Source organism: Conger conger, chromosome 6 (assembly GCF_963514075.1).
Source record: "Conger conger chromosome 6, fConCon1.1, whole genome shotgun sequence".
Lineage (NCBI taxonomy): Eukaryota > Metazoa > Chordata > Actinopteri > Anguilliformes > Congridae > Conger > Conger conger.
The window spans coordinates 49798494-49824944 of record NC_083765.1 but is presented as its reverse complement, the minus strand read 5'-3'; the positions used below and the strand labels follow the sequence as shown (position 1 = coordinate 49824944).

The following is a 26451-nucleotide window of genomic DNA, read 5'->3' as shown; positions in this document are numbered from 1 at the left end:
CACGCTTGGTACACATGGCAGAGCAGCTTTTCCATTGGCCTGTCACAGAGAGTGTTGCGCAGCAGTGAGTTAATGAGCCGGTTTCATTTGAGAATGGTAGATTTCTCTCTCAGCGTGTACAGAACAGGGTGAATCCCTGGTATGGCGTGTGTGAGCGTGTGAGCGATGCTGGACTGAAGCCATTCGGGGGACCCTGTGCCGTACCTTGCCGGATGACTTGACCCCCTTCCACAGGCTGAAGTACAGGATGAAGACCACCACCACCAGGCAGGCCACCAGCCGCAGCTGAGGCACTCCCAGGTCCTGAATGCCTTTGCTCTCGTGAAGGTGCAGCACTGCTCGCCTAGATATACAACAAACACATGCATGCACACAGACACGGGCAGGCAGACAGACAGGCATACACACACACACACACACACAGGCAGGCAGACAGACAGGCAGACACACACAGGCAGGCAGACAGACAGGCAGACACACACAGGCAGGCAGACAGACAGGCACACACATGGGCAGGCAGACAGACAGGCACACATACACACACACACAGAGAAAGAGAGAGAGAGAGAGAGAGAGAGAGAGAGACACTCGTTGTCACCTTTCGTGTACAGTTAACATTAAACATTCCATTAGCCTCATTTACCAGGCCCATAACCGCAGGGTCTGCCCAGGTTCATGCTGGATGTGAGAGGTCTCCCCAACCTCCAGGCACTAGCCCAGCGGTCAGTGCCCTTAGGTAGAGACCGTTAGAGACCAACTGTAGATAGAAATTCAACTCATCCATTCTCATAAATTAAAACATGGGCTAAAACATATTGAAAATTGACACAAAGCAGCATTGCTGAGTTGCGGATAAGTGCGTGATAATGGCATGATTAAATATGCAACTGCCTTTTCTCAATAGAATCAAGGGATGGGACCTTCATAAAAATAATTCCTTACTATAACATACAGCTATGCCAGCTTGACCAGCTTGAAAACTGAGTTGGTCAAGCTGGTCATAAGCTGGTCTAGCTGGGTATGAGCTGGTCTTAAGCTGGTCTAGCTGGGTATCAGCTGATCAACCCGCTTGACCAAGCTGGTGATAAAGCTGGTCTAGATGTGTATCAGCTGGTCAACCAGCTAGTGCTGGTAGCTTGTCTGAGCTGGCTGCCTATAAAACATAGCTTGAGCTGGTCAAACCATGTCAAGCTGGGTGCTGTTCTGAACTGGTCAACCAGCTAAACCATGTCAACCTGGGTGCTGGTCTGAACTGGTCAACCAGCTAAACCATGTCAAGCTGGGACCTGGTCTGAACTGGTTAACCAGCTAAACCGTGTTAAGTATGGAGCTGGTCTGAACTGGTCAACCAGCTACCAGCTGTTTCGAAACCAAGCTTCGTTTTTTTCAGCAGGGATCTTTCCTTGTTTAAATGCTGCACCTTGCTCACCTTCACAGCAGAAGCCTTGAGCATAACCAAATATAAAACAATAAAACATACTGTAAGGCAATGGTAGCCGATGCCCTGGAGAACAGAGGCAGAAATCTTGTCTTTGAAAATCATCGCTTTTGACCATTTTTTATTTATTTTGTTATTAACAGGCAAACCAATGATCCATTGAAAGGTAATTCCAAAGTTTTATGTTAATTGTGTCTTGCGCAGCCTGTTTTTGTAGCAATGAAGGTAAATTATACAGTCAAGGAAGAAAAACACAAATCCAATCATTACGAAGAACACACTTCACGAAATAAGAAAAAACGTCCGCTCAGCCTTGGTAGTTTTGGAAATAAAAAAAAACTGTGGCCTTTCTCGTGTTAATGCGTAAACACACTTATGTCACCCATATTGACAATAGTCTGCCATGCTGCATGTCTAAATATAGATGAATGTATATACATTTAAAAAGAACTGTGTGTACATAGAAATTAGTACAGTGCTAGTATAGTTTTTACCATCACAACATACAGTTTGGAAACCACTGACTTGACTATTCAGTCAGTGTTCTTTTGAACTATTCAGTGAGCTCAGAATAGTCATGTAAGTGCGTGAGCGGCAAATCCAGTGACGGCATGGTGCAATGACGAATCCTAGTGCTTGCAGGGACTTTGGTCCAAGCCACTGCCCGAATCATCTCCCCGGAAGCCAGTGTTTTAGTTGGTATCGCACAACAGTGCCGCTCGTTCTGGGAGAGGCGCCTCTCATCTGCCTGTGCATGGCCATACAACGTGGTGGCTGGCAGCTTACAGATTGAAACAAAGCTGATTGTTGACTACTAACATTCATTACAGAAAATGAAGGCATTAGTTGATCTGACTCAATAGAACGCCTAGTTTCTCCCTAGTCATGCTAATTGCAACCTCCGTCGTTAATGTTCGCATACAGAGTACAGAGAAGAGTTTTGCTCTGAAGCATGTGATGTCTTCTGCTGCTCCTTACGACACTGCAGCCTGTAAGCTGCTCCTTATGACACTGCTCCTTACGATTAGGCGGGCTCACATTGATTGGTGATAATCAGGTTTATGTTGTTGTCTTTCTCTGGTCAGAAATCAGGAAGTGTGTGAATACAGCCACTACAACCTCGTTCTTTTTCCTCTACACCCTCTGCAACAGCCGAATCTCCTTCCAGACTGTAGGGCCATGCCTTATACATCAGATCTTCACATGTGTCGGAAAGTTATCTATTTATTACACTTTCATTTATTTATTACAAATACACAAGTGAGATATAATGACTATGAACCAGTTGACATGTCTTTACAAGCATCTGAGTTTCATCCAGGAACCATAGAGGCTATGCCATGATGAACCAACTCTCATCATTACAATGCAATTATTATTTTTTTTGCTCGAAAAATCCAGGAACAGAACACTAGACATACAATGTAATAAATCACAATGCGCGAGTCTGCAGCAGAGGACAAAAACAATCTCGGGAGCTCTGGCTTCAGTATGGAAATATGATGGAAACAACAGCAGAGTCTATATGATTTAAGAATGATTTTAGTTTATAGAGAGATGGATAAGCCTTGGACAATAAGTCACAGGGCTCAGGGGCATAGTTCGGGGGCTTGATCCGGTTAGACGTTTTTGTTTGGGTTTCAGCCAGACCGTATATCACATGAGCATTTTTCTTTGTAATTTCGGAATAGTTTGTGTCTTAGGAAGACTGACGTTAACTTTGTGTTATGTCGTGTTGTAGGTCAGTGTCACTGTGAGATGGCATTGAGTGCCATAGTCCAAATGCTAAGTATATCTTTTTCCAAAGGAAAGTCTTTTTTGTTCGTTACATTAATTGAATTTGGCAGACGCTCTTATCCAGAGCGAAGAACAGTTGATTAGACTATGTAGGAGTCTTCCCCTGGAGCAATGCAGGGTTAAGGGCCTTGCTCAAGGGCCCAACGGCTGTGCAGATCTTATTGTGGCTACACTGGGGATCGAACCACCGACCTTGCGGGTCCCAGTCATGTACCTTAACCACTACACTACAGGCCGTCCCCAGTTCGTACTGACTGGTTCCAGATTCTGACCATTTCCACCTTCGGATCCCCTTTTCATTAGGCTCCCATGCAATGCCACCTGGATGGCCAGGACTGGTTGAGCTCAGTGGACACTCAGGAAACAGGGAACAGCATTGAACACTATTCACTCTAGAGCAGGGGTGCCCAATCATGTGTCATGGAGGGCCGAGAGTAGGTTTTCGTTCCAAACCTGACTGGGTTTTTGTGTCTGATACTGACGTCGATACTTGTGAATAAAAAATAAATAAATCAGATAACCATAGATCAGGCGAGCCCTCATTAATGCCAACTAGGGCCGTCACTAATCACTATTTTCGAGTTCAAGCCGAATAAATTTAGTCAAGGGGTTCTCCCACTCTTTTTATTTATTAGTCTTTATTGCCTGTTTGGGAAATTCTAGCTTTACTCCACTTTCTTATGCATCTTCGATGAAGCCTAGTTGCTTGAGAAATGTCATAATAGTCTATTAAAACACCCTAGCTTACACCTGCTATATTCTGTCATTGCTGGCATTCTGCTACAACTCTCTATCACTGATAGATACACAGAGAAATTAAGCACCCCGTTAGGTTTAACCAGCCTGTGGTGAGTCTGCACTTTTGACTGTCTAGCAATCCCAGCAAGCTAGCACGCTATACCAAAACAATGCAGCCTGTTAGTAACTAAAGGAATGTTTACTATTGCATTGCAGTTATTTATCTGATGCTTTTATCCAAATCGGCTTACAGTTGATTAGACTATGCAGGGGACAATCTTCTCTGGAGCAATGTGGAGTTAAGGGTCTTGCTCAAGGGCTCAACAGCTTCATTGCTCTTATCCTGGCTACACCAGCACTTGAACCACCAACCTTCTGGGTCCCAATTAGGTACCTTAGCTTAGCCACTACACTACAAGCTGCCCATTCTTTTAAATTCTAGGGCATACAGACCGAAAAACACAAAGGTAAAAAGAAATCACTTGCATATAATCAAAACAGACTTTTGGCAATATCTCCCACCATTGGGGAGAACAAGGGAAACTGGATTTTTTTGTTTGTTTTTTTTACACCATTCTTTACAGACTCTAGAGGCTTTCCCCCTCCATGGCCAGATCAGCACAAACACACAAACATGTTTGCATGTAAACACACAACATGCGTTCACAAACCAGTACACTGAGTTGGAGATTAGCAAGAATAAAGGCTGAATTCTCTGTGCAGATACTGCTTTTAAATTAGGGCTTCAGTTCCTAGCCTGGGAACCAAACCATGTTAACAAGTCTAAGTGACTATTGGGTCCAGTATTGCTCCCTCTTTCTCTCATTGAATTGCGCTGTAATTGGCAATATTCACCTTAACATTGCTTGGGTTGCAGACTGGTGACACATGCAGACTGGTGACACCCCATACTGACAAGAAATATGACATTTCAAGAAAAAGGGAGAGCTTGATTCTGTTTTTTAAAAACACTGACACATCCACACCCGCCTGATGAAGAGGGTGTCTGATCTATCAGGTGTTTGGAGGGTTTTCTTCATTATTATTTTTTTCTTTCTTTGGTCATCAATTGTCATGGACTTCCTTGGCCTAACAGTCCCTTTGCTATTACTGAGCTCACCAGCGCTCTTAATCATGTTCCAAACAGTTGACTTTAGTGAGTCTGTTTAGCCTATGTATCTGACAGTTTTGTCTTATTTCATGGCTTGTAATAGCTACCTTGACTTTCATTGTCACAACTCTGGTCCTCTTGTTGACAAAGGCCTATAATGGACTCCAAAGACAATTGAAAGCCAAGAAACAAGACTGGATACTGAAAGCTCTGATGCGATATATCTGATTTATCTGATGCAAACTATATACTTTAATTTCAATACACTTAATCTCATGTTTCAATGTTTTTTATTGAGTAATATAATCTTTACTGAAAACCACAGGTGCCAAAAGTTTTGGCACCCCTAACAATTATTGTAAATTAAACAAAGTGAAATTGGCAGTAGAATTTTACTTTCATTTAGTTAATCTCAGTCTAAAGGAATTAATTTGTGTAATTTCCATCACCACCGACCGGCGTATAAAAACGAGGTAACAAGCACGCAAAATCCCTTTGTCGACCATCAGCTTGGGAAAAGCAACAATTCATTAAACAAAGTACCAGAAAATCTTGACAGAAAATCTGTGCTAGGAAGGTTTTCTATGCTAGAAGATGAGTTTCGGTCGTAGCTTGATTGTCCAGCAGGACAATAACTCCAAACATACATCAAAATCCACACAGAAATGGTTAAGTAAAAACAACAACCATGTTCTGCAATGGCCATCTCAGTCTCCAGACTTAAATCTCATGAAAAACCTGTGGTCTGAACTGAAGAGGGGGGTATCCCAAGGACATCAATGATTCTGAAATGTTTTGCATGGAGGAATGGTCAAAACTTCCTCCAAATGTGTTCTCTAACCTTATCACAAATTATAAGAAAAGACTCACAAATCTTTGCCAGGAGTGTTTGCACAAAATATTAAACCAGAGGTGGCAATAATTGTGGAACAATAATTGTGCCAATAATTAAGGAAATATTTTATTAATGTAAGAAATTGATTGATTACACTGAATCATTAATAAAGTGCACTACTTTAAACATGTTGGGAAATAAAGCTAATGTCAATAACGGCGTTATTTGTTAGTCTACAGCACAGGGGGGCTGGAGCCTATCCCAGCATACATTGGGCGAAAGGCAGGAATACACCCTGGACAGGTCGCCAGTCCATCGCAGGGCACACACACCATTCACTCACACACTCATACCTATGGGCAATTTAGACTCTCCAATCAGCCTAACCTGCATGTCTTTGGACTGTGGGAGGAAACCGGAGTACCCGGAGGAAACCCACGCAGACACGGGGAGAACATGCAAACTCCGCACAGAGAGGCCCCGGCCGACGGGAATTCGAACCCAGGACCTCCTTGCTGTGAGGCGGCAGTGCTACCCACTGCACCATCCGTGCCGCCTTCAAAGGATATACTGTATTTTTAATTTGGGAACTGTATAGCCACGTATGGAAAACAAGTTTAACACGTAAGGTACGTGTTTATACTCAGATAATACATCGATTATATGATCACTGAAGAGCCACACGGAAAGGATTTAGTTGGACTCCTAAACCGAAGTTCAGCAGGTCAACCTTAAGCAACTTGAACGCTGTTTTGCAACAGTTCTGGGAACTGTGAGTTGAGTTACAATGTGTATTACAACATTAAACTAATCCCAAAATGGCTGATTTCTTACTGCATTGTGTCTGACACTAAAAATGAATTATTTTTGACTTACAGAGCTTACATTCCATGAAAACACAAATTTAAAGAGCTGGATAATTTCAGAAGCAATGCGGGTTAATTGTCTTGCTTGACAGTACAACAGCAACACCCCACCTGGGAATCAAATGTACAACCCCAGAGTTGAAAGCCAAGTTCCATAGCCATTATACTACACAGCTGCCCAGCGTTTTCTGAGAATCATCCAGCAGTTAGAACGGATAGGGCAGAAGGAGATCGCCAGCCGTCTTGAATTCATGGGGTCAATTCATCTCAGCCAAAACTAGTGGGTAGCGCCCACATGGGTTACGCACACCAGCCAGTTTCTTTCCAGAACATTCACCACACCTGGTCTGAGCTGCAGATCTGCATGATGTTGGTGTTGGATGTAGAGCCATGGCACTGCTTCGTTGTACGTCGCTCTGGATAAGAGCGTCCGCTAAATGCTTTGTAATGTAATGTAATGGTGCTCAAGGTGGTTACGACAGGTCGCTTGAGCTGCAGTCTGCTATTTGGGGTGTGATTCCGACCGGCCCGACGGACTTCAGACTGAGCGGAACTCACCTTGTTGAAGTCAACATGCCAGTTCTGCCACTAATAATGACACGTTGGGCCTCCATTAGTACGGTTTTTCACCGAAGTTACAGAGCAGCGCGGAGCGACAGGAGCAATAATAAAACCCTCACAAACAAAATAATCACCTAACACATTCCCTCCAACACCAAAGACAGTCAAGGGTATTGCAAATCAAAGCGCTATCACACTTCATGTGAAGGACAGGAGGGGCTGTCTGATATTTCACATACAGCAAAAAAACAGGCATCAGAGAAGGCTATAAAGTCTTGGTATACTGCGAATCACCTCCTTATTATCAACCTAAGGAGGAGTAGCCATCTTCAATGGGTAGACAACCGTGAAGCTCTGCCACGCTTGATTCTAACATTCAACATTTCTCAACAACATCCAGAATGGTTTCACATCGTTCCATGGTTCCAAATGAAATGCTTAGCATCACTGGTACAGGTATCCCTCTGTTAATGTTTTTTTCTAAAGTTCCATGAATAGCATATTTTTGAAGAACAAAATTTGGAACAAATTTGACCGAGATGACAAGAAGAGATTTATGTAGATAATCTCTGGATAGACTGGATAGACTGGATAGACCCTTACGTTTACTTTCCATCCCTTTCTCAAAACATTCACTGGAACACATTAACCTAGATCAGATTAAATAATGTTTATTTCAAGTAATACGGAAATCTAATTGATGTAATGTTTTCCAGTCGCGTAGTCATTCTTCTAAAGCAAATAATATCAGTTTTCAGCAGACAAGAATAATGATGTTTGTGCAGCAACACAAAATTAAACAGTAAACAACGGAAATCCAAGATGACTGTTCAATTTGGAACATTTAACCTGGTTGTGGTCTAATGTATCTCTATCCTGTATGTCTCACAAAATCGTTTTTGAAGCATTGAAATGCAACTGTGAAATTCCTTCAGTCCGTGTCTGTGTGTGCGTGTGTGTGCGTGTTTGTGTGTGCGCGTGTGTGTGTGCGCGTGTGTGTGTGTGTTGTGTGTGCGTGTGTGTGTGTGTGTGTGTGTGTGAAAGAGGGAGGTTGTGCAGTGAGTCAGGATCCTTTAGTTGGGAGTCAGAGTTAATAGAGTAACTGTAACATTCACTAAGATCACCCAGGTTCACCATCTGCAGGGAAAATACACCACTGAAGTTGGTGAAAAAAATGCTTGTTGGCTATAGGCTTACTAGATGGCCCAATTTTTGCCTATAACCTGCTGAAAGTTACATCTGCTACAAGTATAACATATGACATTGCTGCCATTGTATATACAATAATATGGATCCAAACTAACAGCAGAAATGCCTCTGTTTTGAAGATGCAAAATGCTCCTACAGTGGGAGAACTGAAGCTAAAGAGCATGCTCTCTTCCTAATGACTCTTTTTCAGACTACAACCCCCATATGGCTACGAGGTGAAAGCCCTCTCTATCTCTAATTCACAATATCAGGCCATCTGCAAGTAGTCTGAGGAACCCTGATTCACTTAAAGATGTGGTACGATACATTTCTTAAAGTAGTTGAATAGTAGGCATTAAGGCTGTTACAGTTTGCTAAGATTGCTAAGACAATGAAACTGGGATCCACATGATCTTCATCTTAGCATAGCAGAAGTCTTCTCTTGCACTGTTAACACTGTTTCATTGCATTTTTCACACCCTTTTTCAAAACAGTTAACACAGATCTCATAGAAAAGACCCAAAACTCTATTGGTTTAACTGTGTTAAAAATAAAAGGAAAACATCTATTCACAGATAATATAAATTATTTGCATGAATCTCTAATGCACATGTGTGAAGCTCCCGAGCACAACTCAAATCAGCAATCAGTCCTTATCCATCTAATGATGCCACCTCTGTGTTGCTATTAGCCAGCATGGCTCAATGAGGCATGTAGGGAGAGTACATTACATTACATTAATGGCATTTGGCAGATGCCCTTATTCAGAGCGAAGTACAGTTGATTAGACTAAGCAGGAGACAGTCCTCCCCAGGGTTAAGGGCCTTGCTCAAGGGTCCAACGGCTGTGCGGATCTTATTGTGGCTACACCGAGGATCAAACCTCCGACCTTGCAGGTCCCAGTCATGTACCTTAACCACTACGCTACAGGCCACCCTAGAGTAAGAGGCCTGAGGAAGAGGAAGATGAAGATGAGTTTGCAGGCATGGTGGAGGAGCCGCAGCAAGAGGAGAAAATAGAGACGTTATTTACCGGCTCTTTGACGAAGAAAGAATGCAGTACAAAAGCTGTACCACAACGAATGTGTGAATTTGTCTAGTCCAGGGAATAATGAGAAAAATGAGCTTGTTGGCTTTAATAGTGTCGTCGAGGACAGAAGCATTACCAAGACATATCATTCTGCTGACCCTCCTCTCTTATTACCTCCTCTGTCTCCTCGGTCCTCCCTGCTTCTCCCATTGTTTCTAATTTCACACTCCCGTTTCTGTATACAGACATGGCGTGATGCTACAATTAGGTGCATGCCTGGGGCCTTGTTGGGAGAGCACAGGGGAGGCACCTGCTGGCAACCTTGACCTGCTCGGCCATTTGCACCACAATTTGTGATGTGAACATTAACTGAAGCTCCTGACCCGTATCTGCATGACTGCATGACTGATTAGATAATCACACAAATAAGTAAAGTGCTAATAAAGTGTTCAGTGAGTGTAAATAAGGCTCCAACTACAAATGCGTAGCCTCCAACACCCCAAAATAGCTTAGAGAACAAGCACTGATCTCTCCATCCACCATTTCAACACAGAACAAACCCTCCCCATCCTTTTCTAAAAGGGGCCATCTACCATAAAACATAAGACATGGCCTCTCAAGATCGCACTCTTAATCCATGTCAAAACTGATCACTCCATCCACCTTAAAGCTGCATTCATCAACCCTAACAAAGCTGACTTCTCTCTCTGCTATGGCCTCCACACATATAAAGTGGAGGGAGTAGCAGAGAGAAGTGAATGTCTTCAGGCTGCTCCTCCAGACCACTGACCTCCAGTAATCTCTCCACAGCCCTCTCCTCTGTCCATCCATCTTAAACTGATCGTAGCCCCCTCCACCATTCTCAATACGAAAACTGATCCTTTCATCGTTCTCAATACATAATTCTCAATACATAACTGATCCCTCCATCAATCACAATATATAGCTGATCCCTCCATCAATCTCAATACATAACCCACTTCATCATTCTCAACACATAACTCCATTCATCATTCTCAATACATAACTTTTCCCTCCATAATTCTCAATACATAACTCCCACTATCATTTTCAATCAGAGTTACAGTTACAGTCAAAAGAAGAGCTCCTGTAAAACAGGCCGATATAATAAAAGTGGGCTCCAGAGGCGAATGCCAGGCTACTGAAATAAATCTGCATGCTCAGATTGCAATGAGAAGCCTATCGAGATTTCAGAATTATAGGGCTTTATCAGATGTATTATTATTCTGATATGCTAGAAACAAATTCTGTCCTTTGTAATATAATTTCATTATACAGTGGGATGAGACACTTAGAATTAGGTTTTTTTTTACGCAGGTTAAAAGTCGCTACTCTTTCTAGAATTCGGAGACACAGCGTAAAAGTTTAGTGAAAGTGACCTAGTTCTGGGCACCTGAAGCACTCCTTTGATGCACACTTCAAAGTGAAGAGTGAGCGCACAAATCATCAAATAGGCCAAACCTGCTTAACAATGTTTTATCAGTTTGCTACAATACCACTGTCCAAATGAGACTACATTGCGTGGTACAGAAACTCACATGGAAATTAAATCACAGGAGATTAGGAGGACCATTGTACTTCCATAGAATACTTTCTTGGGCTTAAATGGATTGTTTCTTTGCCCTAGCATTATTTCCCTTTCTAGAATACTAGAATTCTTTTACTAGAGGCTTGATATGAAAACCTATTAATAAAGCCAGATATTAGATGGAGGCAATTATGAAATTTGGTGTATTGATCAGGTATTGATTCGGATATATTTCACATATACAATATATTTTTAGGCATACAATATTGTTTTATTCAATAGAAAACAAGGAATATGGTATTTTGAATCTTAGGGATAGATTTATGGATAAACTGTTCCCCACACATGGACAGCAGCTATCAGAATCTGCTCTAATGATGCACAGGCCTTTTTGATAAACCCTCAGTCACAGGCATTTGTGATAGTTTTGATGATGCGCTATATTACATGCTATGCATTGTTGTTATGATTGTCATGATTATTATTCTGATTGTTATTGGGATTGTTACAATGGAGCCACAAAGGAAAATTGGGGGGAAATCCCAGGCCTGCAGCCAAAAAAAGAGCGAGCAACTGAGGTAAAAAACCGTCCCAGTGGGACGTAATCATGGGAGGAACACAGCGAGGGGGGGGTCCTCTACTGACCAGCCCATTGTCATATTTAAGATCGAATGGATGGCATCAGAATTGTAATGAGAGACCTATCAGAGCAATAGTTAAAATGGGTTGGGAAGGTATCCTTCGTATCCTTCACATCAGCTGTGACACGGATTAAGTATTTGTACTTTGTGTAGCTCTTCTGTTTGGCAGGCGATTGCGTTTACGCCAGACTGGAGGCGGTCTTAGCGAGTCTCATTAGGTAACGATGAACTAATTAACATACAGGCTTAACTAATGCTCCTACGACAGAGCAACCTACAGAACAGGAAGACAAATATGTATGTGTGAATCTATTACTGATATGTGGCCTAGTGCCTTAAACATACAATTCAGTCCAACTGAACACACAATCTAAAGACAGTGCCTTGTTGTCTGCGGGAAATCACAATATGGTCGATGTGGAATAGTAATCTAAGAATAATCGGGAATTTCTCAATAACTAACACAAATGCTAATATAAATACGGTAAAAAAATAATTCAAGAAATGTTGCCCTTTTTTGCTAAATTTGTCAGATAAGAGTGGGTCATGCTATCAATGTATTTTCTGTGTCTGTTGCAATAAACCACTCTAACCTAGAGAAGACTAGGACGACGAAAACATGAGCTGTCTCAAATGAAATTCCACACAAGACGAGGAGACCAGCAGAGGGCATTTTAAACTGACCATGGTCCTGCAGTTTCTTCTTCATTTCTTCCAAAAGTTATATCCTATTTCAGCTATTGAGTGATTTCACAACTGGCTGTAGAAGAACTGCCTACAAAACTATCCCAGTGACCCAACTGAATCAATCCACCACAACAACCAAAATAACAAATTCATGAATGTTTCACACTTAGAAGTGAAAGGGTAAATGATCATTACCTGAGTCATCAGATGTCCTGAGATTGTGTTGACTTTATGGAAATAGTTTAGTTCTGTTGGCATCAGTCCATCTTTCCGTGAGTGTGAGTGGCATGTAATACACTCAACAGCATGACACTGATTTCAGTCATGTTCTCAGGCCATGAAAATCACATTCTTTTTTTGGGTAGGGTCTGTTAGCCAGGAAGACCGGCTAGCCTATGCAGCGGTACAGGAACAAGAGCCCCCATTTGACATGGCAAATTCCTCTTACCACCCCCTCTAGACATGTGACAGCATGACGGCTAGCATGAGGATGTTTATTGACTTGTGTACAGCACTTACAATTGTATTAAACTAAATATTTCAATATCATCGTCTATAAGCATTGTATAAACCCTCTGCGAATGGAGCGTTAGAACTTTAGACCTATCCGTCTCACAGTGAGGTGTCAATCTTTGTTCCCTTACGATCAGGTGAAATAGAGTCGATAAGGGGATGTGTGAACGGGCCCAAAAGACTCACTCGTAGAACTCCGCAGCCGGCGTGATCTTGTACTTGGAGTATGACGATCCATTCTTCAATAACGAGCCGCTAAGGACCTTGGGGTCAGTGCAGTTTGGGCTGTTCCAGACATTCCCGCAGTGTTGCCAGGGAAGTTCAAGTGTGAACGAGGAGTACAGGTAGAACAGAGACCAAGCAATGATCACATTGTAGTAGAAGCCCACATACAACGCAATGAGGATCACCGTGTAGCCAACACCTGCAAAAAGAATAAAATTCCTCAGACAATATGTGGGGGGAAAAAATAATCTTTGAACACCTGGGGCCTGTTCCACACGGCAGGATTAGTCAGTTTGCCGGATAAACCTGGTACCGAGTAAAACCTGGACCCCACCCAAATCTGGAACGATATAAAAAGAGCTGTTCCGGGTTTTACGCAGTTATCCAGCTAACTCAGTAATCCTGCTTTCTGGGTTTTACCCAGTGCAGTTATCCAGCTAACTCAGTAATCCTGCTTTGTGGGTTTTACTCAGCGCAGTTATCCAGCTAACTCAGTAATCCTGCTTTTTGGGTTTTACTCAGCGCAGTTATCCAGCTAACTCAGTAATCCTGCTTTGTGGGTTTTACTCAGCGCAGTTATCCAGCTAACTCAGTAATCCTGCTTTGTGGGTTTTACTCAGTGCAGTTATCCAGTTTACTCAGTAATCCTGCTTTGTGGGTTTTACTCAGCACAGTTATCCAGCTAACTCAGTAATCCTGCTTTGTGGGTTTTACTCAGCCTAGTTACCCAGCTAACTCAGTAATCCTGCTTTGTGGGGTTTCCTCAGCACAGTTATCCAGCTAACTCAGTAATCCTGCTTTGTGGGTTTTACTCAGTGCAGTTACCCAGCTAACTCAGTAATCCTGCTTTCTGGGTTTTACCCAGTGCAGTTATCCAGCTAACTCAGTAATCCTGCTTTCTGGGTTTTACTCAGTGCAGTTACCCAGCTAACTCAGTAATCCTGCTTTGTGGGTTTTACTCAGCGCAGTTACCCAGCTAACTCAGTAATCCTGCTTTGTGGGTTTTACTCAGCACAGTTATCCAGCTAACTCTGTAATCCTGCTTTGTGGGTTTTACTCAGCACAGTTATCCAGCTAACTCAGTAATCATGCTTTGTGGGTTTTACTCAGCGCAGTTATCCAGCTAACTCAGTAATCCTGCTTTGTGGGTTTTACTCAGCGCAGTTATCCAGCTAACTCAATAATCCTGCTTAGTGGGTTTTACTCAGTGCAGTTATCCAGCTAACTCAGTAATCCGGCTTTGTGGGTTATACTCAGCGCAGTTATCCAGCTAACTCAGTAATCCTGCTTTGTGGGTTTTACTCAGCACAGTTATCCAGCTAACTCAGTAAGCCTGCTTTGTGGGTTTTACTCAGCGCAGTTATCCAGCTAACTCAATAATCCTGCTTTGTGGGTTTTAACCAGCGCAGTTATCCAGCTAACTCAGTAATCCTGCTTAGTGGGTTTTACTCAGCGCAGTTATCCAGCTAACTCAGTAATCCTGCTTTCTGGGTTTTACTCAGCGCAGTTATCCAGCTAACTCAGTAATCCTGCTTTGTGGGTTTTACTCAGCGTAGTTATCCAGCTAACTCAGTAATCCTGCTTTGTGAGTTTTCCTCAGTGCAGTTATCCAGCTAACTCAGTAATCCTGCTTTGTGGGTTTTACTCAGCACAGTTATCCAGCTAACTCAGTAATCCTGCTTTGTGGGTTTTATTCAGTGGAGTTATCCAGCTAACTCAGTAATCCTGCTTTGTGGGTTTTACTCAGCACAGTTATCCAGCTAACTCAGTAATCCTGCTTTGTGGATTTTACTCAGTGCAGTTATCCAGCTAGCTCAGTAATCCTGTTTTGTGGATTTTACTCAGTGAGTTATCCAACTAACTCAGTAATCCTGCTTTGTGGATTTTACTCAGTGAGTAATGATGTACAAATACATAAACAAAGCTGAACAGCAGAACTTTTTTTGTGTTAGATAATTAACAACTACATAAGTTCAAGCCAATTCATCTAACCTTATTGTAAAGTGTTACCATAAATTCTAAAACAGCATCAAAAACTATATCAAATAATTGTATTAAACAGAGACAATTTCATTTTTTAGGTAAGAAACAAAAAATGATGTAAAATGTTAAAATTCATAAGGGCATAGAAATATAGGATGATGAGATTGGCCATTCAGCCCGTCAAGACTCTTAACTGACTCAGCTTTATTAATTTGGTTGTTAAGTTGTTAAATTTTCATATAAAATGAGTTTATAATCAGCAGTTGTGCAACTCATGCAACATAATTTAAAAGCTAAATCAATTACAATAGGTTGACTGATGTTAATATTACATTTGGTTTTGAAAGAACTTCATAGAGGAAAGATTACTGATTCAGAAAATGCTGTAATGTTAATGGGAGTCTATATATTACATTACATTACATTACATGGTATTTAGCAGACGCTCTTATCCAGAGCGACGTACAACAAAGTGCAAATCAAACACAAGAACAAGTGCAAAGAGGACCTGAGAGGACAGTACAGTTCTGAGTCCTAGTGTAAACATACAGAAAATCAGAACCCTTGAAGAGTCTCAGCTAAGATATATCAGCTATACTGACTTCTTACGTTCCTTAAGTATGCATTCATTTAGGAGAACTTACATGACTGTTGTTATCTTCAATTAACATTTTTTAAACATGTCTGCATGCTTTTATATATTTAGTTGCTGCCACATGATTGGCTGATTAAGTATTTGCATTAACAAGCTGGAGTACAGGGCTACCTAATAAAGTGCTCAGTGAGTGTACAGTATACCAATTAAATGGAGATCCAATGTAGCACACTCAGTTACTTAACTATGCAGATGATGGCTTTTTAAAACATCTGCAGATAAATGTGAGCTGACAAACTACAATATTGAGTATTTGGACAGTGGTACAATCCCTGTTCTTTTTTGTCTCGGTACTCCAGCACATTGGATTTGAAATGAAACTATAAATATGAGGTTAAAGTGCAGACTGTTGCCTTTAATCCGAAGGTATTCACAACCATATCCGAGTTCTTTGTGAAGAAAACGTGTACACTGGAACACTTCAGTTTGCTTCTAAGTCAAATTTAAGGGCAAATTTTGATTGAATGCAGATCTGAATCTCTTTCTCTGAGCAACTGTATTTGAATAAAGAAATACAATAGGATACAGTTTGAATATAGTGCCAGCCAAAGTCTGACTTAAAAGCATACCACAAGCTCAACCGAGTTGCAGAGATTTCCTGTAGTAAGTAACACTATGTCTTATTGGTTTGCAAGTAGCCAGAGAATGAAATAGCCATAGCCCATATGTCTGTGCAATGGTATGGTTTTGGTTTCCTACCTTTAAACACAGGGCAGATCTTCCAGACGGTGGCAGCCCCTTCTCTGTTGTACTGGCCCAGGGCGAGCTCCATGTAGAACAGGGGCATCCCAGCAATCAGGAGGAAAAGGATGTACGGGATCAGAAAGGCACCTGCAAACGCAAACCGCATGTTAACTGGGGATGTTTGGGTGAAAAACATGAGTGTCAACCCGATACGGTGTACTTTTCTCGACTTCTCACCACTTTACGTATCTCAGAGATCCTGTGAAAAACAATTGGAGGAAGTTATGCAAGCTACTGAACATTTTAACACTAACACAATCAAACAACTGAAAAGACTCAATCACGAAGTCTGGCTTAAAACAAATACATATCAGCATGAAGCCAAAGGCAATATTTAGACGGTCTTGCTTGAGACAACAGATTCGGGTTCCTTTCAAAGTAGCATACTCTATGTGTACACAAACAGAAGATAAAATGCAGTTAAAATGGAAAGATGAATTCACTAAGGAATGTTAATGTCATGAGTAGGAATGTTTCTTGCATATGAAACAAATCAGCACTGGTGGGTTCTGAAAACAAATATTTGTGTCTCTCTGCAATAGCAGAGCAGAGAGGTCTTAAGACCAGTATTTGGTGCCTATTGTTCCAACTTAAGGGAATTTGCGTGTAAATGATAATGGGACACAACTACAGTAGGCTACTACAGATTTTAAAACACTCAATTAGATGAATGAGTCATCTTTTTCTGCAAGGGAGTAGCTGGCTAAAATCACAAGGGCTGAACTATATGTAGCACTAAATAAAGCCATGCTACGAGTTCTCTCCCCACTCCAGCTTTCCAAAGCCTGTTGTCGCATAATTCACTTCACTCCTAGTTCAGGTCGATGTGGCCCTGACAGAACATTGGCACTACATTCGAACAGTGTAACACAAAACAAAACACAAAAAAATATCAAGAGATTACTGGTTTTAAGAATGTGAAATTAAAGGCAATCCGCTGTTTCTCAATTTTAACTAAATCCGTGTAAATCTGTATGTCGTAATGAAGGGAATACGGTTTTACTACGGTCAATCACTTGGCTATTCCCTTACTATGCGTTGCTAAAAAGAACCAAATAAAACGTCAAAATGTGCATGCTTTTAAACTCACCTCCTCCGTTTTTGTAGCATAAATACGGAAATCTCCACACATTGGCCAAGTCCACCGCGAAGCCAATGACCGACAGGAGAAAGTCTATTTTCTTGCCCCAAGTCTCCCTCTCCGCTTCCTCAGCGGACTCGGTGGCACTCGAGGCGGCGATGATGCTGGAGTTGGTATACTGGACCCCATTCCGATCCTTCACCAAGATTAACTCCACTTCCTTCTTTTCCACATTGTTATATGATTTCAGAGGGTCAACGGACGAGAGCTTATTGTCTGGCAGGACTTGAATGTTCATCTTCGTGGAAATTGGAATCCTGGCGACCTGGTGCTCTCACAGCCCCGAGGAATGCGCGGAGGTGATGCTGGCGCTGCGGCTCCTGATGGCGGTAGCAGTGAAGGTGGTAATAATGATTATGATAATGACGGTGATGATGAAGAAACTCTGTTAAGGCAATCTACTTCTCCTCGGTAGTTGAGAGGTCTCCACTGCGTGCATCAACTATAAAAATGGATTAAATAGTCACGACATGACAAAAGTTAAGGGAAAAAAACAAAAAACAAAAAAAACACGTATTATGATTATTATTATTCTACAATGTAACGTTAGCAAACTTTGAGACGTTGACGCATGTATAGTATACAGCGAACGCAAATGTGTCTTGAAATCTGAAACCAATAGCAAGCATCTACTCAGCATGTATATCGCATCCAGCAACTTTATTAGGTAATGACAATTCTAAACAAATAATGTTATCTACCTTAGAACCCTGCAAAAATGCAGGAACATCTTCAGTACAATACACAGTACAATAATTCAATAACACAATGATTCGGTTCTGAAACTACATTTTAAAGCTAATTCTCACAGAAGACATTAGTTAAACGACCACAGCGTGTCCCCAGTCTGTCAGACTAACACATTTTCCACCACTGTCTGTGATCACTGAACAGTGATCATCTTGAAGAGTTATTTGTGGCGATCTTATTAATGATGACTGTGAGGTAAAAATAAGAGTAAACTCAAACAAACGACTACCTCCTCAAGTATATTTCATTAAACAAAGCAAATTACTCCATCACATGTTTTCACAGCAAAATGAGTTTAGTAACGATAGAAAGGTAGAGTAATCCGTACTTAAGAGATGGGAGGTAAGGCTCCATGATCCGCTGCTCCTGTCGCCTGGATGAGTCTGAGGAGTTGCAGCCAAATCTGCTGAAACTTGAAGACTTGCCTTCACAGAAGCTGGAGGCGATGTAAACTCTGTGCTTTTAAATCGGACTCCACGTGATATTTTATAATTGCACATTTTCTCTTGCCCTTGAGAAGCTAGCATAACCATCGCCGATGGATTTTCAACCAGACGAGCAACTGCGGGCTAAATGTCCAGAATGCATTTTTTCACCGGCATATCAAGGATACAATTTAGCCTAATGAGCGTCAGTCAGAACGCCTAATATTTCAGATTTGTATTGTGCCAAGGGGGCGGTAACCGTGTTGATATTGAATCATATTGTATTACGTTTTTATTTATTTTATTTTATTTTCGGAAATAATATGCGCTTCAATTTGGGTGAGAAACTTGGAAGAGAACACATACTTACATAAACGCCACTAATATCGAATACTGTCGACAATGGAACATTTTGGACACCAAGTTGATTTAGTCAATGTGGCACTTTTTCGAAGTTTATCATAAAATTTGAAAATAATGTGGATTTTGTCCATGGTTATATGTATGCATGCATGCATGTGTATGTGTGTGTATAATATAAAGTATATCTACGATGTATACACACATGCGCACAAAAAAGGAAATTTTTTGAAAATATTTTAATATTTTATTTTTACTTGACTTAATTTATCTGTTTCTTCTCTCTAGTACTAAATATATTGAATTAGAGTTTTCTAAGAAGCGGTAAAAGCATTGTGTTCCTTCCCTAATCGAATTATTCACCAGCTTTAGCCATAGGCAACCATTTCTATTAGATATGGTTGGTCAGATCATCCCATTAAAGTCAAAGATTGTCCCCTTAAAGCTTTCCAGTGCTACACTTATAAAACCTTAAAAGGAGTGTTTTTGGCTTTTTGTTCATGCACTGGTGAAGATTCAATGAGAGGAGAAATGATAAAGCAGGGAATCTGTCTACTTAGACTGATTTATTTATTCTTACTTTTTTCAAGCTGGTGGAATACACTCAGTAGATTTTTTCAAAATAATATCCTGAAGTTAATAGAATTTCTCTGACCTGGAAGTTACCAGCTGATCCTGAACTGTTAATTCATCAGTGAAAACATTTTTGTCAGATGAAAACAATTGTATACAATTGTTGAAGTTCAGAACGAATAATTACAGTTATAAAAACAATACTGCATTAATGCATCTTCAGTTAGTGCTTGTGAGTCTGTGACAGGTGGAAATATAGCTTGATGATGGTTGCCTTATTACCACAAACACTGACCTTGTGGCTACGCCATGAACTGTCCAATGTTCATTCAACTCTAACGGAGTACATATGGTCCCTGTTGGACTCATACTCTGTTAGTGTTGAAATGAACAAGCTGTATTTTACTGTGTAGAACCTTCAGTCTGGTTCAACCTAGCACAACTGCACCACAAGTCTTCCACAAGACAGCCATTTCCTTGGAGCTACACTTGGGGCATGATGTTGACTCTCTGGATGAAGTGCCCTCTCTGCATAAATCCTGTGCCAGTGAGTTTCTGTACTCGTACAGCTCTCTGTTGAGCATCGCAGATATCCAGTCTGTCCCAGACTCTTCACTTAAGGCCCTGTTACAGTTTTTTACAATCGTTTTCACACTTGTCTCAATACCATGTCCTCTTTTTCAAAACTCTTCACACAGTGTGCTTTTGAAACACACACCTGAGCACATCAGTTAACCTTTGGTGCAAAATGCACTTCAACCACCAAAACACTTAATATTTCACCCAAAAGTGACTCATGCTGCCATAACTATAGCATATGCTTTCTCCTATAAGACTACTTTGTCACTCAATCTTCAATGAACAACAAAACACAAACAACTTGGAGCATTGCTAAATACATATATTATGTGTTTCCCTATCCTTTATTTTTGCATCAACAAATATTTTAAGCCAAGCAGCTCAAGAAACTTATGATCTGTTGGTTTGCCTCTCACAATAGATGTCATGACTGAGTGTAGTAAATTTACAGTAAACTGTAAATTAATTAATGTTTTACTATATTGGAAACCCAGAATAACTATTTTTACTGTGTAATGTAAAACAATATATGATAAAGAAACAAATCACAAAAGCAACAGTACTTTTCAGAAGGTTTACAGTATTTTGACGTTTGCTCTCACAGTGCAATACACTGTAATTCAGAAAAGAAAAATACAATACAATCAATTACTCAAAATACATTACAATCAATAACAAATACATACCAAAAAGCAATATTTTCACTATATACAGTTATTTTCACATATATTGTCTGCCTATCAGTATCGGAAATCAACTGTTGGCCTGGCCCATCCATCCTGTCCTCTGCATTTGGCCATAGATTTTCATCAACATCACTCCGAATGTTATCTCTTGCTATACACCGAGGAAAACATATTTTTGCGTGCCTTATTCAGCCCTGGATGTGTTCCACTGTTATGTCCATACACCCAGCAGCCATTGCATCTAGAAGTGACATCTGTTCATGTGGGTGGTGGTCCTAAACCTTCACATATACCTTCATAAACTTCATATTGGTACCTGAGTTCCTCAACACCCTCAGAGTTCCTGTCAAAGGGGACAGTGTACAACTGTTTCATCCTGATCTGATGTTTCTGTAGCACTCCTGAAATGGTTGTAGTGCTTACACTGTTAATGTTTGGAAATACTGCGATTGTTGTTGTCTGCGATTATGTTGTTGCATATTTCTCTTAGCCTGATGCTGTTGTTGACAATGACCATCCCAACTACAGTATCCTCCTGTTGAGGCGTAAACATTCTTCCCCTTCCCTCTGTGTGACTGTGTGAGGTAACCGCTAGGTCCTGTAGTGAGTCAAAGACATGAGTCAAAGTCAAAGACAAATGTGCACTGATACATCTGCTTTTTCTGGAGACTTCTCAAATCACAGTACTGCTGTAATATACACATCAGTTGAACACCTTCAGTCAGAATGCTGTAAATACTGTATAGTACCTGTTGGTTTGCCCGAAAATCCTCACTATTGAAGCCACTGTGGATCTAGGCAAGTTTGGTTGAACCCTCAACCTGCTTCCCTGAGGGACAGACCATGATTTGCCTACTATACTACTTCTTCCTCTACTTCTGGCTGCATCCATTTTCCCGACCAAGACTAAAGAATGCAAATGCCAATCCAAAGGTGGCCCCTTTTGTATATGTGGTAACGGGGCACAAACAACAAACACCTGGGTAGGACAACTACATCTATATTTACCCTATATACATGCACATTTCAATGCAAGTATGATCACTTTTGTATAGATGGTAACAAGGCTGCAAACAAAAAAAATGAATAAACTGAATAAACTTTCTGCTCAAATCAGAATGATCTGTCTTATGTATTTCAAGCATATAGTTTACAGTTTTTTTTACAATCGTTTTCACACTTGTCTCAATACCATGTCCACTTTTTCAAAACTCTTCACACAGTGTGCTTTTGAAACACACACCTGAGCAAATCAGTTAACCTTTGGTGCAAAATGCACTTCAACCACCAAAACACTTAATATTTCACCCAAAAGTGACTCATGCTGCCATAACTATAGCATATGCTTTCTCCCATAAGACTACTTTGTCACTCAATGTTCAATGAACTACAAAACACAAACAACTTGGAGCATTGCTAAATACATATATAATGTGTTTCCCTTTCCTCTATTTTTGCATCCACAAATATTTCAAGCCAAGTAGCTAAAGAAACTTTGGATCTGTTGGTTTGCCTCTCACAATAGATGTCATGACTGGAGTGTGGTAAATTTACAGTAAACTGTAAATGAATGAATGTTTTACAGTTTTTTACAATCGTTTTCACACTTGTCTCAATACCATGTCCACTTTTTCAAAACACTTAACACATTCACCATATCATTAGACTATGTGAACTAAACTGTGGATATTTTTGCATTGCTTTCATACTAAAGGCATTCAATCACCACTTCTTCCAAAATTCATGAATACCTCTCTCAGTCAGTGTTCACTACCAGCAAATGTTTGTACAAATACAGCAAATTTTGCAGACATTTAGATACTCTGTTCAAAACAGTTAACTTTCAGTTCAAAACCCAATAAAATTCTGAAAAATTCTGAAAAATGGAACTATATGCTTGAAATACATAAGACAGATCATTCTGATTTGAGCAGAAAGTTTATTCAGTTTATTAAATTTTTTTGTTTGCAGCCTTGTTACCATCTGTACAAAAGTGATCATACTTGCATTGAAATGTGCATGTATATAGGGAAAATATAGATGTAGTTGTCACTGAAGAGATTTTTCCACTATTACTGCTGTATATGTACTGTTGAAACATCTGGCTGTCATTTCAGTGAACAACCTACCAAGGTGTTTGTTGTTTGTGCCCTGTTACCACATATACAAAAGGGGCCACCTTTGGATTGGCATTTGCATTCTTTAGCCTTGGTGGGGAAAATGGATGCAGCCAGAGGCAGAGGAAGAAGACGTCGCGGAAGAGCATCAACCAAACCAAGTTCAATTGATGTGTATATTACAGCAGTACTGTGATTTCAGAAGTCTCCAGAAAAAGCAGATGTATCAGTGCACATTTGTCTTTGACTCACTACAGGACCCAGCGGTTACCTCACACAGTCACACAGGGGGGAAGGGGAAGAATGTTTACGCCTCAACAGGAGGATACAATAGTTGGGATGGTCATTGTCAATAACAGCAGCAGGCTAAGAGAAATATGCAACAACATAATCGCAGACAACAACATACTTCCAAACATTGACACTACAACCATTCAGGATGAAACAGTTGTACACTGTCCCCTTTGACAGGAACTCTGAGGGTGTCAAGGAGCTCAGATACCAATATGAAGTTTATGAAGGTATATGTGAAGGTTGGACATGGTATTGAGACAAGGAACAATATGAAGTTTATGAAGGTATATGTGAAGGTTTAGGACCACCACCCACATGAACAGATGTCACTTCTAGATGCAATGGCTGCTGGGTGTATGGACATAACAGTGGAACACATCCAGGGCTGGAAAAGGCACGCAAATAGATGTTTTCCTCGGTGTATAGCAAGAGATAATATTTGGCGTGATGTTGATGAAAATCTATAGCCAAATGCAGAGGACAGGATGGATGGGCCAGGCCAACAGTAGACTTCTGATACTGATAGGCAGACAATATATGTGCAAATTACTGTATATAGTGAAAATATTGCTTTTTGGTATGTATTTGTTATTGATTGTAATGTACTTTGAGTAATTGATTGTATTGTATTTTTCTTTTCTGAATTACAGTATATTGCACTGTGAGAACAAATGTCAAAATACTGTAAACCCTTTGAAGAATACTGTTGCTTTTGTGATTTGTTTCTTTATCATATATTCTTTTATGTTACATAGTAAAAATGTGGGATTCTGGGATTCCAATATAGTAAAACATTCATTCATTTACAGTTTACTGTAAATTTACCACACTCAGCCATGACATCTATTGTGAGAGGCAAACCAACAGATCAAAAGTTTCTTTAGCTGCTTGGCTTGAAATATTTGTGGATGCAAAAATAGAGGAAAGGGAAACACATAATATATGTATTTAGCAATGCTCCAAGTTGTTTGTGTTTTGTAGTTCATTGTACATTGAGTGACAAAGTAGTCTTATGGGAGAAAGCATGCGCTATAGTTATGGCAGCAAGAGTCACTTTTGGGTGAAATATTAAGTGTTTTGGTGGTTGAAGTGCCTTTTGCACCAAAGGTTAACTGATGTGCTCAGGTGTGTGTTTCAAAAGCACACTGTGTGAAGAGTTTTGAAAAAGTGGACATGGTATTGAGACAAGTGTGAAAACGATTGTAAAAAAAACTGTACTATATTGGAAACCCAGAATAACAAACTTTACTGTGTAATGTAAAACAATATATGATAAAGAAACAAATGTATTCTTCAGAGGGTTTACAGTATTTTGACGTTTGTTCTCACAGTGCAATATACTGTAATTCAGAAAAGAAAAATACAATATAATCAATTACTCAAAATACATTACAATCAATAACAAATACATACCAAATAGCAATATTTTCACTATATACAGTAATTTGCACATATATTGTCTGCCTATCAGTATCAGAAGTCTACTGTTGGCCTGGCCCATCCATCCTGTCCTCTGCATTTGGCCATAGATTTTCATCAACATCACTCCGAATGTTATCTCTTGCTATACACCGAGGAAAACTTATTTTTGCGTGCCTTATCAGCCCTGGATGTGTTCCACTGTTATGTCCATACACCCAGCAGCCATTGCATCTAGAAGTGACATCTGTTCATGTGGGTGGTGGTCCTAAACCTTCACATATACCTTCATAAACTTCATATTGGTACCTGAGTTCCTTGACACCCTCAGAGTTCCTGTCAAAGGGGACAGTGTACAACTGTTTCATCCTGATCTGATGTTTCTGTAGCACTCTTGAAATGGTTGTAGTGCTTACACTGTCAGTGTTTGGAAATATGTTGTTGTCTGCGATTATGTTGTTGCATATTTCTCTTAGCCTGATGCTGTTGTTGACAATGACCATCCCAACTATTGTATCCTCCTGTTGAGGCGTAAACATTCTTCCCCTTCCCCCTGTGTGACTGTGTGAAGTAACCGCTGGGTCCTGTAGTGAGTCAACGACAAATGTGCTCTGATACATCTGCTTTTTCTGACTTCTCAAATCAGTACTGCTGTAATATACACACCAATTGAACTCCTTCAGTCAGAATGCTGTAAATACTATATAGTACCTGTTGGGTTGCCTGAAAATCCTCACTATTGAAGCCACTGTGGATCTAGGCAAGTTTGGTTGAACCCTCAACCTGCTTCCCTCAGGGACAGACCATGATTTACCAATGACTGTGGCTCTGATCTCATCAGACACAACTGTTCTTGCTCTTCCGCAACGTCTTCTTCCTCTGCCTCTGCCTGCATCCATTTTCCCTACCAAGGCTAAAGAATTCAAATGCCAATCCAAAGATGGCCCCTTTTGTATATGTGGTAACGGGGCACAAACACCTGGGCAGGTTGTTCACTGAAATGACAGCCAGGTGTTTCAGCAATACATATACAGCAGTAATAGCGGAAAAATCTCTTCAGTGACAACTACAGCTATATTTACCCTATATACGTGCACATTTCAATGCAAGTATGATCACTTTTGCATAGATGGTAACAAGGCTGCAAACAAAAAAATTGAATAAACTGAATAAACTTTCTGCTCAAATCAGAATGATCTGTCTTACATATTTCAAGCGTATAGTTTCATTTTTCTGCCAAAATGCAGCATATTTCCTTCCACAATGATCAGAATTTTATTGGGTTTTGTACAGAAAGTTAACTGTTTTGAACAGAGTATCTAAATGTCTGCAAAATTTGCTGTATTTGTACAAACTTTTGCTGGTAGTGAACATTGACTGAGAGAGGTATTCATGAATTTTGGAAGAAGTGGTGATTGAATGCCTTTAGTATGAAAGCAATGCAAAAATATCCACAGTTTAGTTCACATAGTCTAATGATATGGTGAATGTGTTAAGTGTTTCGAAAAAGTGGACATGGTATTGAGAAAAGTGTGAAAACGATTGTA

General features: G+C 40.5%; 1 protein-coding gene across 2 annotated transcripts in view; it reads right to left on the bottom strand.

Moving 5' to 3' along the window:
* LOC133130486 (sodium-dependent noradrenaline transporter-like) overlaps window positions 1-18950 on the bottom strand; it is a 34989-nt gene extending 16039 nt beyond the window's left edge. The window contains exons 1-5 of one of the 2 annotated variants that reach the window (XM_061245104.1): window positions 18780-18950; window positions 17651-18143; window positions 16516-16647; window positions 13140-13377; window positions 205-343 (exon numbers count right to left, since the gene is read on the bottom strand). In XM_061245104.1, coding sequence (XP_061101088.1) covers window positions 205-343; window positions 13140-13377; window positions 16516-16647; window positions 17651-17939 — 798 coding nt within the window. In that variant the 5' untranslated portion in view covers window positions 17940-18143; window positions 18780-18950. Of the gene's footprint in view, window positions 1-204; window positions 344-13139; window positions 13378-16515; window positions 16648-17650; window positions 18144-18402; window positions 18477-18779 lie in introns of those variants that run through there. The other variant, XM_061245105.1, reaches the window with a different exon arrangement.
* Window positions 18951-26451: the final 7501 nt, after the last annotated feature.